The sequence below is a fragment of the Gadus morhua genome, chromosome 7 (genome assembly GCF_902167405.1).
Source record: "Gadus morhua chromosome 7, gadMor3.0, whole genome shotgun sequence".
Classification (NCBI taxonomy): Eukaryota; Metazoa; Chordata; class Actinopteri; order Gadiformes; family Gadidae; genus Gadus; species Gadus morhua.
This window is the reverse complement of record NC_044054.1, coordinates 24450801-24465483: the sequence shown is the minus strand read 5'-3', so window position 1 is coordinate 24465483 and position 14683 is coordinate 24450801. Positions and strand designations below refer to the sequence as shown.

General features: G+C 43.0%; 3 protein-coding genes across 6 annotated transcripts in view; 1 reads left to right on the top strand and 2 right to left on the bottom strand.

Annotated features, from left to right (window-relative positions):
- Window positions 1-634: 634 nt before the first annotated feature.
- timm10b (translocase of inner mitochondrial membrane 10 homolog B (yeast)) lies at window positions 635-2424 on the bottom strand. The gene is made up of 3 exons (XM_030360142.1): window positions 2152-2424; window positions 1933-2028; window positions 635-1834 (listed from the first exon to the last, which is right to left on the bottom strand). Exons 1-3 carry the CDS (start codon window positions 2176-2178, stop codon window positions 1184-1186), a joined length of 774 nt encoding a protein of 257 aa, XP_030216002.1. The 5' UTR covers window positions 2179-2424; the 3' UTR covers window positions 635-1183.
- A 734-nt stretch (window positions 2425-3158) lies between these two features.
- Window positions 3159-10333, bottom strand: LOC115546553 (transcriptional coactivator YAP1). 3 transcript variants are annotated; one of them, XM_030360135.1, is made up of 10 exons: window positions 10058-10333; window positions 9708-9759; window positions 9191-9397; window positions 8547-8746; window positions 7164-7279; window positions 6390-6491; window positions 6082-6158; window positions 5559-5677; window positions 5142-5242; window positions 3159-4477 (listed from the first exon to the last, which is right to left on the bottom strand). In XM_030360135.1, exons 3-10 carry the CDS (start codon window positions 9392-9394, stop codon window positions 4296-4298), a joined length of 1101 nt encoding a protein of 366 aa, XP_030215995.1. In that variant the 5' UTR covers window positions 9395-9397; window positions 9708-9759; window positions 10058-10333; the 3' UTR covers window positions 3159-4295. The 3 variants fall into 3 exon arrangements, with proteins under 3 accessions (XP_030215995.1, XP_030215994.1, XP_030215996.1); XM_030360134.1 differs by lacking the exon at window positions 10058-10333 and having other exon boundaries at window positions 9708-10034; XM_030360136.1 differs by lacking the exons at window positions 6390-6491; window positions 10058-10333 and having other exon boundaries at window positions 9708-10031.
- Window positions 10334-12538: 2205 nt separating this feature from the next.
- The window catches only part of angptl5 (angiopoietin-like 5), a 5568-nt gene continuing 3423 nt past the window's right edge, over window positions 12539-14683 (top strand). Inside the window, exons 1-4 of one of the 2 annotated variants that reach the window (XM_030360128.1) lie at window positions 12539-12756; window positions 13161-13332; window positions 13760-13863; window positions 14293-14386. In XM_030360128.1, the coding sequence (XP_030215988.1) occupies window positions 12685-12756; window positions 13161-13332; window positions 13760-13863; window positions 14293-14386 (442 nt within the window). In that variant the 5' untranslated portion in view covers window positions 12539-12684. Of the gene's footprint in view, window positions 12757-13160; window positions 13333-13753; window positions 13864-14278; window positions 14387-14683 lie in introns of those variants that run through there. The other variant, XM_030360129.1, reaches the window with a different exon arrangement.

The following is a 14683-nucleotide window of genomic DNA, read 5'->3' as shown; positions in this document are numbered from 1 at the left end:
CCTCTTAAACAAGACATTAGTGCCCCCTATAGGACAGCGTTTGAACTACATCAAAAAAATATGTCAACATCATCGTAAAATTGTGCGAAATGTCCACCACACATATCGTTATTATGGTCCGTGTATACTTGCAATATCTAATCATAGTAATTGGGAGGGAAATTAAGAGGTTGGCATTGTATTCATTCAAACACAGACATGTCACACATAAACACACACACACACACACACACACACAAATACTTGACACAATATTATGAATTAATAATTTATTGTAATTATTAAAGCATTTACCTTTGTAACATTGGAAAATGCCAATGGCAAAATAATTATATTTATCTTTGACAAACGACAAGCTTCTTTATTTTGCATTCAGAATGGAGGTTTACAATATTTGCTCCTTCTTAGCTCCTCCCCCGTGCTCGACAGCCACCATGAATGGGCATAATGTTCCAGATGCCTTCGTCATAGATCTGGATAAACGGCTAAACAAACACACAACTTATAGCAGAACCCTTTATGAATGGTATTGATACCGGGAAAAAGAATGGATTGTAATTTCTATTTAAACAACAATATCAAGCACTCAAGCACAGTTCCATCCCTAGTTTAAAAAAAGAAAAAATGGGCATACTAGCATTTCAGATGGCTTCTTTTAATTAAGAAAACAGCATTGACAAAGAAATAATTGGAGTAAGATGGGATTCCACATTATCCACAATGAGACAAACAAACAAGTGTGTGCGTTACACATATATCAATCTTTTACCACCAGAACCTGAAGTTATCATCCTTTCCACTAATACAATGGCCTTTATTTAACTTATATTGTTGATGCTTACTCTTCATTATCAGCCAGTGACATATATGCAGACAATATCACATGTGACTTTGTTTATCGGTCATTAGTTAACTTTACTATGACATCCATTATCACAACGCTAAAAAAAAAGAAAAGGGATAGGCATATTTTTGCTAACACACAATTATTATCTATAATATCTTATTAGTGCTTCACTATGACTCTCTCTGGACGCCCAGTATGGGATTATGTGTGGATAATAACAACCAAGCTGTAGTTGTGGTTGTTGATGTTAAAAAGAGGTTGGTCGACATCTTTGAAGACTGAGCCATCCTTCCGGCCCGGCAGAGGAGAGGAGCGCCAGGGTTCTCTCCACAACCACTAGGCTTTAGATACTGTTGACACGTCCGCTGCGAGGCTCTCTGGTCTGGCTGGGGTCGGTACAGATGGAGCAGGTACCACCGGTGGGGTGATATGGGCTACAGGAAGAGGTGTATCATGTATGCTGCTGACAGAGGGTCCTGGCATGGGGGAAACTACCGTAGACACTGGTCCAACCCCCACGTTATCAAAAGATGGTGGAATAAACGTAGAAGCAGGTTTAATCCCCACGTTATCAAAAGGTGTTGGAATAAACGCTTCTGCTGGGGCTGGTATGATTGGTACAGGAAGGGCCATGTGGCTTTGTGTCGCCTCCACCAGGGACGTAGGACCTGAATCAAGCACGGGTCCAGTGAGTACATGCAGGGGTCCTGTATCCGTATCGACTGGAGACGTATCGACTGGAGAGAGGTAAGCAGGTGGAGGCAGTGGTGAGGTTTGGTCTATGGAGAATTCTGTGGTGTTTGGAGCTTCGGTGACCGACCCTGCTGCTGCGGCTGCTGCTGCTGCTGCTGCTTCTGCCTCTGCAACCTTGCTCTGCATCTCATCCATGCGTTTCTGGACCATTTTTGGCATCAACTGCACATAGGTGCCCATCAGACGATTGTTAGCGCGAATCAGCTTCCCAGCGCAGTTGTCCACACAACGGTCCTAAACACAGGACAACAAATCAAACAGCTGTGCAATCAATAGGTGTATTGTAAATATTTAATACACACTTGCAGACTGACATTTTTCACATCACTTACCTCCACCATTGTCAGATTTCTGTAGTTAAAATTGCTAGAGCATCGTTGGAAACAGGTTTCGGTCATGCGATTGTACACCAGCAGGAAATCCCGAAGCTATACATTTCAGAATAGAAGCTTTCACAGTCAATACAAAATGAAACACTGAAACAAGTTTTGGGGTCTTCATGTACACCATTTTCCAAGGAAATGTACTTTAACGATGAACATTTGACTTACATTCCGGATTTGCATTTCAGGCTCCATAATTGATCTGACCGTTGGCTAAAAGGTTAACTTGCCAGCTGAGTGAGTCGGCCTAACAAATGTTTGGAGAGGAAGCCCTATCGTCCCTTATTTAACTAAAATGCTATAAATGTGTATATACCTGAAATGTACCTTAATTGTACATTATAAACAACATAAACATACACAAATATGACGGCCTAAACCTAAAGGATTGCAGTAACGTGACTTTCACACGGGGGCTGCCATGTTTAGTTCCGCATGAAGCCACGCCTACTAGACCGTTTTTTTTTTACCTTAATGTTTAGTAAAGCTGTGAACAGTACATTCTTCAACGATTTAAACTTCGACGGTATTATAGTGGTTAAAGTATTACAATAAGACTATTATTTGGATTCAAGTTCTCCCCAAGTATGAATTCAGGAAAACTTGCTACAATATATTTTTAACTGTATATTTTTTCCATTTATAAGGATCCTTGTTCAATTTAGACCCATATCCTATGAGCTGAAAGTATTTTGAGATTTCATTATTATGTTTAAAATGTTTGTTTTCCAGGGATGGGACTCTTAAATAATACAGAATACAACGAAAAGAAGCTTGCATTTTGTGAAAACAAAATCCAATTTATTTTCCATTGGTATTATCAACTCTAAAACATATTCATGTTGTATGGTAACACTTGGCAATAAGGTTACATTAATTAACCATTATATAATATTAGTTAATGTACTAATAATATTTTATATAGCAAAAGCATATGGGTTAATAAACGATTACTAGACCATTATATAACTAACTGTTAGCTGTTAGCTAATTAATAGCTTATGCTTATTACTGCATTACTTAATGTTAATGTACACTTATTGTAAAGTATTACCTGTTGTGTTAATAATAAAGAAAAAATCCTTAACGCAGGATGTTGAGTGGAGTGAGGTTTGTGGGCGCAAGATACATATAGTTACAACTATCAACTAAATTAGCAAATTGAGCATACAATATTGCAAACAAATATTTAATTATTAAACTAAAGCGTTAAAAGGGCTACATGAGTAATTATAAGATATGTGACCCACGCATTGAAAATTATACAAAAAAAATGGTATAAGAACATCAGCTATTTCAGTTCCCCTCAAAATACAATGTCCTCCATTTATCCGTCAACAATGCACATTATACAAACATTTCAGATAATGATTAAATAGGGTGTCATATTCTAAGTGTATCTTGCAAGCAACATAGCTTCTTTAGTTGAGCTAGATTCAAATTTGGTTAGGATGTCGATACACTTAAACAACATCATCCATGTTGATTCCAATAGCTATGCTTGTAAATGTATGCTATAAAATGCTAATATATCAAAATCAACAATGTGTATGTGTATGTGAGAGGGGGGGGGGGGGGGGGGTTGTTCAGCAAAAACCGTTGAAAAACACACATGCGCACATAAACACACATGCGACAACAAAGCTGCAGAGATTTTTCATAAAAAATGCATACTTTACATTACACAGACGTCTCTCAGTATTCAGAATACCTTTTAAAAGTACACGATAAAAAAATATAAATTGAGACAACAGCCGAATACTCCATGACAAGCGTAGTGTTGTTTGTACCGATTTCACTGCAAATCCCAAGGCCGCTGCAACTGTGATACCAAACGCGACCAAAAAGCAACTTAAGAGTCTGTGGTGCCGAGTCAGACTCCCGTCAAACACAACTAACTAGAGCCAGCCTGTTGCCAGCCTCGCCTTGTATGTTTTCATTGATCTCCATGGTAAGGTAGGTACTACTACACATGAGCACGCTTCTATTGCCCCCAGCCTCTCTGTCTGTGGCTGGTCACTTTTTGGGGGAAAACATGTCCCACAAACAAATGGTATGGATGGATTGGTACGGATGACAGACTAGAGCCCCGGGAGGGACGGAACTGTGTGCCATCAATGTGCTTTAAGACCACAAAGGACATGTCAATCTGAACTGAACACAACTCTTCTGTCCGACGTGTTTACTAGAAAGACAATACTTTTAAATGCAGGACGACAAAAAACAACAACTTTGCGGCTCGACTGATTGAGGCTTTGGCCGACAGATTCCTGCAGCAAAGCGCCTTCACAACTGCTCCGATGGGTGGAGCACTATAGCCAAGTGAGCAGGCTGTCTTTGTCCATGTGTGAGCTGGACAGCACTGTCTCCATGTCCATGAGGAGGTCTGAGGTCAGACCTTCTGGGATGCAAGGCATGAGCTCCTCCGTGTCAGACATGGGCAGCCCTGACATCGTGTCCTGCAAGGTCAGCGATGGGGTCTCCGTGGGGTCACCTGGGGGTCACCAGACATAACCGGCAATTTGTATGTGCAAACCAACATGCATGAAAACGCTCCCTTAATTATCCCTTCTTTTTTTTTTTTAAAACAGTTATCTACAAAGACCGTTTCAGTCGCCGGAATACATGTATCTAAATTAGAGCTGTCAAGCGATTAAAATATTTAATCGTGATTAATCGCATTAATGTCATAGTTAACTCTAATTAATCGCGATTAATCACAAATTATTTTTCTATGCTAAATATCCCTTGATTTTTTTGTCCCATAATTCTTCTCATTTTAATTCTCTTATCAACATGGTGAAGTGCATCGGCTTGCCTTGTGCAAATGATTTTTACACTTTTATACACTGATCAAAACAGGACGATACAAAAAAAGAGCCTACAGTGCAATTAAACGACTGCTTTGAACAAATGTCATTTGAACATAGCAGTCAGGCTACTGCTTCTTTGTTTTGAGCCAAAGAAAAAAAAAAAAAAAAGATTTTTTTTTTTTTTTTTTTAATAAAATAATTGCGTTAATCGTGCGATAAAAAATTTAACGCCGTTAAATTTGGTTTGCGCTAACGCCGTTAATAACGCGTTTAACTGACAGCTCTAATCTAAATACTACATGCATGTAATTGCATGGTTTGTGTGCAAGGCGTGTCCTCTCTTACCAGTGTCCATGTGGTCCATGGAGCTCAGCATGTGGTCGGAGGGGCGGGGCAAGCTGCTGACGCTGAGGCCGCTGTCGGTGCTCTGGTCCCGGGAGTGAGCGCTGGTGGAGACCGAGTACACATTCATAACATAGTGGAGGCGTGTGCCTCACGACATGACCAGCAACCACCCCATCTCTCTGGAACCCCCTTCCCTAACATATCTGTGGATCCACCCCCCTCCTTTATTGTAAAACATCATTCACAACATACCTATTTAGAACTGCTTTTAACGTCTTACTCTCGATATTTTGTCTTTACTCCTGTTTTTGGTATTTTCATGTAATTTTAAGTGTCCTTGAGCACTTAAGTTAGCTTAATAAATTAAACGCATTATTACAATTATTGACATTTTACAGTATTCTGGTGACATCTTACCCGTTCAGCACAGGCTCATGGGCAGGGCCAAGAATCCTTGCATCCAGAGATGGGTTCTGATTGGCTACATTTCTGTCATGGCCAATAAGAACAGAGGAGAGGTTCCTTCCTCCTAGGTCCTACAGGAGGTCGCAAGAATCACACAGTAAAAATAGGGATGAAATAGAGCCTTGGGTGCATTATGGATAATTAGTTGTGTTAGTTAGTGGTGCATAGTGAAGGCAAACGATAATCTAGAACTATATAGTAGAAGAGTTTTTTAAATTACACCACCAGATGGCGATAGATAGTGGGTGATGCACAGCTCCAGATTAAAAGAAGGGTGGTTTGCTTTATCAAAATAGTTAACACTTAAAATGAGTAAACTTTTCGATCAAAACGATTACATATTTAACAAAAAACCGGCCACTGATGTCAGGCAAAGCACTTCACACCTCAGAACCAAAGTACACATAAATATAGAAATAAACAAAGATACATACAAAAACACACCTCACTGTATACTACTCAGTCTGACTCTCACCTGCTTAGACCTGAGCCTTTCCTTTTCCTGACGTTGCTGTGTTGCCATGGCAGCAAGGCCTGGGCTCACCTTCTGTGCTGGAATACAACAATGTGTGGCACAACAATATGAAACAAACAGTGTTTCACACCCATACGATGCTCAGGGCCGTCTCCTTGGTAAACGGTGCCATCATTTAGAACTTGCGGTGCCCACTAACTAGTGGCACCTGGCGATGTATGAAAAGTGAAATAGTAGGCAACACAATGGATTTCAATTGAAGCGTAGGGCTTTAGCGGAAGTTCTGTAGACAGAGGTCTGATCGCTACCTATACGCGGGTCAACCCACGAGGTGGACTTGCTGATGTGGTTGATAAAGTACGTCTCCCCGTCTGGACTGACTGCCTGCTCCCAGCTCTCAGCAAGCACACCTGAACAATAGTGAATATGTAAATAATGAAACACAGAAGAAAAAACAAGCCTCTTAACCACGAACCATAGAAGAACAACCACACGTGCCACTAACCATAACAACCACACGTGCCACTCACCATAGAAGAACAACCACACGTGCCACTCACCATAGAAGAACAACCACACGTGCCACTCACCATAGAAGAACAACCACACGTGCCACTCACCATAGAAGAACAACCACACGTGCCATTAACCACAGAAGAAAGACAAGGACTCTAGCCCCTAACCATAAAAGAACAATCACCCTAGACCCGAACCATTAAAGGAAGAACAAACACCCTAACCCCTAGCCATAGAAGAAGAACAAGCACCCTTATCCCTAACCACAAAATACAAACATTCAACCTAATCATGGTCAACAAGCAACACAAACAACAAGCACCATACCATAGAAGAACAAGAAACTTAACCCTAAAGCTTGTGAGGTTTGCCTTATGTGCCTCAGGACAAGAGTGTGAGTGTGAGTTTGGGTGTGTTTGTGTGTGAGTGTGCTATTGTGCGTGCGTGTGTGCTCTTGTGTGTGTGTTTGTGTGTGTTATTGCGAGTGTGTGTTATTGCGCGTGTGTGTGTGTGTGTGTGCCTGCGGTACTAGGAGGTGGTGCACATTACAGCATTAGGAGGGATACCTGAATCTGCTTCACTGTTGTGTGTCTGCGTGGTCACACCATGGGCTAGCAGGGTCCGCTGGGGCTGGAGCTGGGCGAGACGTGGGTCGTGCCATGTTGTTGACTGATCCAAATGACTACACACACACACACACACACACACACACACACACACACACACACACACACACACACACACACACACACACACACACACACACACACACACACACACACACACACACACACACACACACACGTTAATTGAGTACCAACCGATTGCTGCAATACTGGGCATGTTCTGACATGACTTGCTTTACCTGTATTACCGCATGTGTGTTGGAGTATATGTACACCAGCGAACAAACACACATACCAGTGTGGCTAGTTGTTAACCGGTCTGATTGAAACAGGTGCAGTCCCATGCATTGAAAGAATAGATGTCGATTTCCTCCCTGATCATGCATGTCTTGCATCTGCCGTTTTTGGTCATCTTGAGCTCTCGTACACTTGAAGTTTCATGCACAGGCTGTCTTAATAATCTGTGTCTTAATTAATGCTTATTATAATTGTTGCTAAATTGGGGTGGGGTCAAAATGTGTTGAGCCGTGATGGATGTCTATCACACATAAAAAAAAGTTTGTAAAGATATTTTGTTAGACTTTTATTTTACAATATATGCATAATAAATCTAAATAACTCAATGTTAATCACTACTCCAGTCCAATGGGAATTGATGAGCTGGTACAACGATTCTCGTCAAAACGTTGGGCGGGTTTACTACTTTGGATCCAACATGTTGACAGCTTTTAACTGGGTTATTTTATGTAAAGCTTGAAACACTTGGTAGTATTCATAAGCACACTCTGGATCCATTTACGTTACAATTTATATCAACAATTCTAGTCACTAAGCAGATGCTGTTCTCGAGTTCAGAGGCACTTCTAGTGTTTTGTAAATGACACATACGGGTCATTAATGAGCAGGTAGGGGCTACAGCATCTTGCTCAACTATCCTTGACGGCGGACATTTGGGTGAAAACCCAGTGCACGTTGAGCACCACAACCTGACTATCCTCACGTTGGCCAACCCACTTTTACGAAATAATACGTTTATTCATGTTTGCTAAAGTGATTTATTAATTGAATTATTAAGTACAACACATTCCATGTCAATTATCTGGACATCGCTGGACACGTCACATCACTTCCTGGCTCTGCTGACGCATCACAGGACAAAACATGACACACGTCAACCAATAGAAGACCTCTGAGGGTGCCAGCATGTATGTATGCGTGTCTGCATGTTTGTTTGTCTTTGTGTGTGAGATTCTCTCTCTACCGCTGGCCGTTTTCTGCCGTCACATAGTGGAGGCTGCTACATTTCTTGAACTTTGACCTTACTTGAGAAAGTATCGCTGGCCAGTGGGCGTCTTGGCCATCTCCCAACCGGGGGGGAGCGGCATGTCGTCGGGGATGACTGGTGCGGAGGGGAGCCCCGTGGCCTGGGTGGAGAGGGAGTTGATGGGGAGGGAGGCGGGCGAGGAGTGGGCACGGACGTGATGAGGGGTCAGGGAACCGCACACTCCGCCATCCGAACTGGCCTGAGGGGGAAGAAGAGCATGAGTTCTTCGTCACGTGAAGCCATCAAAGTGTTGCTATAGAAACAAAGGGGCCACAGAGGAAGGCTGTTTGGAGACAGACAAAGCGTGTGCCGTATTATCAATCAGTAGTACTTTAATTATTTTGTCTCAGGAGTGGACCCAAAGTACAATTTGTATCCGTGTGACTCTGTCCAACCGCACACTCCTTGAGTTAGAGGAGTCCTTTGCATTGTCTGGCAGCGACCCATCTCCAATTATTGGACCCATAGTTTAAGAAACACTGGTATAAATAACAGAAACATTTAAGTTTTGCTAAAGATGCATTGTTGAGAAGACTTAAGTTAGCTGTTTATATGGCAATGTGGCTAGCGTCTAAGGGTAGATTATGTTTCCATGGGAATGTAGCTAACGTGTGAGGGGGTATAATGTCTTGTAACCTCCTACCTGTCTGGAGTGGCCGCGGGGATCCGGCTGCCGAAAGAACGAGTCTGGAAGTTTTCTCATGCGCATGGGCAGTGAGGACGGCGGTCTGGTGGTCTTATTGGGGTTCATCACGGCATTGAAGAGGGCCTCGAGATCCGTCTGTGAATCCCCGCGGACGTGCACGATCTGTTGCCCCGTCGAAGGCGCGCCATGATGCGCGTCCATAATCTTCAATTTTTGTGTCAAAACAAATCAGCACAATAAATTAACTGCGCGCGAAGACGCACACTCGATTGGTAAACAGACGAGCTCGCTCTGTATGCAATAGTCGCGTATGAAATTTGATCATGCTGTGAAACGTTGCCCCCTACACTTAAAATTGTGCTATTCAACTTTGTTCAACGTCTTGGCCTACTTCTTAACAGTAATGATCACAGCAAACGTACAAGGCAATACAGATCGTATGAAACACTACTGCGGTTTTGTTAACCGCAAAAACAGACGCGTGAAGCAAAATCTCAGCAAGCCTCCCACATACCTTCAGTCCAGTTCTCTCCTGCGTGAAGTAGGAGACTTGGTGGGTAAAATCACTGTTGGACAGATGGTTTACACGCAGTAGGTAGTCCCCATACCGACGTTGAAGAAGAATAATACATGTACAAAAACGAAAAATAAGTTACAAATACTTTTCGTCCCAAAGTCACAACTTTTTCCCCACTTCAACTTTCGGTCCAGATTCATGTGATACCGCTAAGGGGCGTGGTCGCGGTGTTTAAAGCCACCGTAGTTATACAACACGACGTCCAGTGTGCAGGTCTACCTTTAAGCCCGACATCGGGTTCATTCACAAGATTTACCGCTGGATAAATACACAACAGGGACACTCACCCTAAAAGCACTGTATTCCATCAAATGTTAGCTTTCACTTGCAATCCCCTTTCTATTTAAATAAGAAGATCTTCAGTAGATTTATTCCTTAAAGCTCAAAATGCCGTGAAGAAAAGGAAATAATGCATAATTTAGCCTGATTATGGTTAAAACTATCAAATGACAGAGTTCAGCCTGGGAGTGGGGGTCGGGAAAAAGTTGGGCTATGTTGATGGGAAGGACGGTCTGGTGGGGGGAGAGGGAAGAGAGGAGAGACGGCAGAAGGGGGGAGAGAGAGAGGGGGGTGTATGAGTGAGCTACCCTGAGAAAACATCCGTTCCTGGTGAGGCCTGCTCCGGTTGGCCGCGGATTGTTTATGCGGACACTACCATATGTATGCCCTCTAGTGGAAGACATGCATATGGGGGGAAGAAGTGTGTCTGGGACGCGCAACCAGCCCGTGGTTGCATGAGTAACCAGATCTGTCCATCCATCAGCTTGACAAGATATGTCCGTGAATGTCAGCCAACGCTGTCTACTTCTCAGAAAGATGTTTTTTTCTTATATTGAACTGAGAACATAACTTTATATCGATGGATTAACGGTTCTGCGCTTGACTATTACAATAATTCAAACCTTACTCCATCTGTTTAGTCTATACTCTGTCCAGTCTTTTGTATAAACTTTCTCGGCCTGCAGTTTGCATTTATGTATTAAATCTAATATTGATGATATGCTTTGACGGCTCTTTGCCTCACTTGGTGACAGGTCGCGTTGGATAGAAGCGCCTGCGTATGTAACATTCCCATAAACTATAACGCTGGAACTAATTACTATCATTGGTGTGTAATACCATCAATAGACCGATTGATGGTGCAAAAGGGCTCTTCAATGTTCTTATGTTTTAGAAATGACTGCTGAAGCCCAATTAACCAGGCAAGACCATGCTCCAGATGTCAGTTGTACCCACACGCATACGCGCACACACACACACACACACACACACACACACACACACACACACACACACACACACACACACACACACACACACACACACACGATCACTGCTTAACAAAAACCCTATCTTCTCTTGTCATAAAATAGCATGTAGACACGGACGGTGTAATGTTCAGTGCAGGACAGTCATTATGACGCTGAGTGGCCGTGCTCCATCAGCGTGTAATACGTTGCAGATGCCGGGCCCCTGCACCAGCGGGCCCTCCTGCATTCCTCTGGCTGACCATGGCCGTAAACCCCTAGGGGTCTGCTAGGATGGAGCTGGACATGCTGCTGCCGCTGGGCACACTCTGCGTGGAGGGGCCAGCCGCTGGGCTCCTCGTGGCCCCTGGAAAATAATACGTAATGTGGGACAACTCGCTCTACTGTCCCCCCTCCCTCCCTTGCACTTGGACTTATATTATTTACCCAACCAAACCAATAAACTGAAGTCGCTGGTTTGAGAGAGAGCGAGACAAAGAGAGAGAGAGAGAGAGAGAGAGAGAGAGAGAGAGAGAGAGAGAGAGAGAGAGAGAGAGAGAGAGAGAGAGAGAGGGTTTGTCTGGAAAGGTTTACAGAGGTTTTGAGAGAGCAGGGAAGAGAGGGAGGAAAAGTGAGGCGAGGGAAAAATGAGAGAGAGAGAGAGAGAGAGAGAGAGAGAGAGAGAGAGAGAGAGAGAGAGAGAGAGAGAGAGAGAGAAAGAGAGAGAGAGAGAGTGACCAATAGAGATTGAGCGTGAGAGAAAGTGAGAGGGAAAGTAAAAGAGACTGAATAAGAGTGAGAAATAACTAGAGGAGATGAAGAGAGATGAAGAGAGAGAGTGCGATAGTGAATAAGTGTACGAGAGGTGAACAAGAGCAAGCAAGAAGCAGAGAGAGAGAAAGAAAGAGTGGGGAGAGAAAGAAAGAGTGAGGGAGAGAAAGAAAGACTTGCACAGAAGTATGAGGTGTCCCATTTCTTTGCAACAGCTGGTTCTTGTACTGAGGGCAGGATGCAAAAAAAGCACCAGAAAAACCCATGGCTAAATCTGCTCCATCAGAGACCTGGAAAGACAGGGAGATACAAGCACCTACTTATAGATCTCCCTCTCTTAAATATTAAGAATCAAATGAGATGATATAGAAAAAAAGCTAGAGTAAAGATAACAACAGGTTTATTATAGGTAGAGCTTCTGATGCAACTTGCAACTGTTTCAACTCACCAACTGCTTCGTACTATACGAGACGTTACACATGAGCGTTCACAGCAAAGTTAGTCACACACATATATATGTTTTGACATAAAGTGAAAGTGGAACAAAGTTACATTTTCAAAGATGATCGAGAGAAGAGAGAAAGCAAATCAAAGACAGGATGCATAGGAGGAAAGAAAGAGTTTGGGGAAAAAAAAGTTCTAATTGGATATTGTAAACGGAAAAAAAACAGGCAAGCACTTTCTAAACAGATTTGTTGTAAAAAAAAAAAAAAAAAAGGAAAATGAGTGGTGTAAGCTGTTTCCATGGACGCCGGCGGCTGTGGAAGGAGGTCTGAGCTGTGTCATCAAAAGAGAGAGAGAGAGAAAGAGAGAGAGAGAGAGCGGGAGAGAGAGGGAGAGAGAGGGACAGGGAAAGAGGGAGACAAGCAGTAAACAACAGCGTGTTATAGGACAGAATGGAACTGATGTGGCCAGCAGTCTTTCTGCTTCAGCTGCTCTACCTGCCCTTCTCCGTCAACGTCTACACCGTACGTATAGCTCTACACCTTTCTTTTGGGTGGGTTTCTCATCAGCATTCGTGTTTTGAACCGATTGGTTGTGAGGAATGTGTGCTGGTCTTGTATTATGTCTAGTTATCATCAGTGCAGTGGTGTTTCTGATATTTTTCTAGAAGGATGTAAACATGGTCTTTCTGAGCTTCATGTCTAACACTTTTTTGTCTTCGTACAATTTTGTGGGGAATTTTTCTTTCCTGGATCACAAAAAAAAAATATGGCCAGGTCAATGTATTAATAGCATCACTGTTTCAAATACTTCAATGTCCGACCTCTAGAAAGGAGCGGTCGGACAGCTAGTATCAAATTGAACCAGAGAACGGTTCGGAGTAGCGTTCTAAGTATGGTTTCAATGTCTTTCTACCTGCACTCGGAAGGGGTCGGGAAACAGGACGAGCAACCAATCAGATGTCATCATCGCAGACCTGCTTGAAGTTGCATCTTCCAAAACACCAAAGTCACCCGTAGGGGGCAAGGGTCAGGATGTATGTTCAATTCCGTGCGATGTAACCGCCAAACTACTGCGTGATGACAAAAACTCCCTGTGTGGTGAGTCTACCTGGAAACCTTCGTCATCATCACCACCACCAGCATCATTGTCATCATTAACACACTACTCTGTCTGTGTGTGTGTGTGTGTATGTGTGTGTGTGTGTGTGTGTGTGTGTGTGTGTGTGTGTGTGTGTGTGCATTATATTTATCTTTTTGTGTTTGTTCTTATGTGTGTGCTAATATGTGTGCTTGTGTATGTGTGTGTGCGTGATGTTGATCTGTGTTTACTTGTATGTCTGAGTGTGCACATGTGTGTGTGTGTGTGTATGCACGGGTGAATAAATATGTGTGTCTGTGTGTATCTGTTTGTGTGTGTGTGTGTGTGTGTGTGTGTGTGTGTGTGTGTGTGTGTGTGTGTGTGTGTGTGTGTGTGTGTGTGTGTGTGTGTGTGTGTGTGTGTGTGTGTGTGTTTTGCATGGTTCAGGCCAGATACAGCAGTCTCTGCTGGCTTATGGCCGCAGCACCAGGAAGATGATCAGAGATGTGATGGATGAACAGCAGAGAGCCCTAGACTTCCTCACCACCCAGGTACAAACATTCCCCCCTCTCTAATTAGCTGGCTGTATGCATGTCATATCTCCTGTCGTTTATAATTGGCTTACAGGACAGATAGCTCAAATGTATTGGCTGACTATGCCTGTGGTTTCACATCTAGTTTTTTATTGGCCGACTGTATACTGCACATGTGGTTTCACATCTGGTGCTTTATTGGCTGTCTGATTGGCTTACTGTTTGTATGTGGTCTCACATCCAGTATCTTATTGGCTGACTGTATGCATGTGGTTTTACATCTGGTATCTTATTCGCTGACTATGCATGTTATCTCATATAGTGTCTTAATGGCTGACTCTATGCATTTGGTCTCACATCTTGTGTCTTATTAGCTGACTGTAGGCATGTGGTCTCACATCTAGTGTCTTACTAGCTGACTGTATGCATGTAGCTTCTTGTTTTCAGGTGACAGAGCTCATCACCAAAATGCAGACCCTCAGTTTAGAGGTCCAGAGAAGCAACACAGAGATGTACGCTGTCAAACCAGTACAGTCCCATGGTAATAATAACCACACACCTACATGCACACACGCTTGTGCGCACACACACACACACACACACACACACACACACACACACACACACACACACACACACACACACACACACACACACACACACACACACACACACACACACACACACAAACACAGACACAAACACACACACACACCAGCTGTAATATTTGGAACCTAAAGCTATACCCAAGCAAGCAAACTTTTTTATTTGTACTACATATTATACCCTTCATCCACTCAATACACACTAACCAATTAACAGTCAATGTCCATTAACC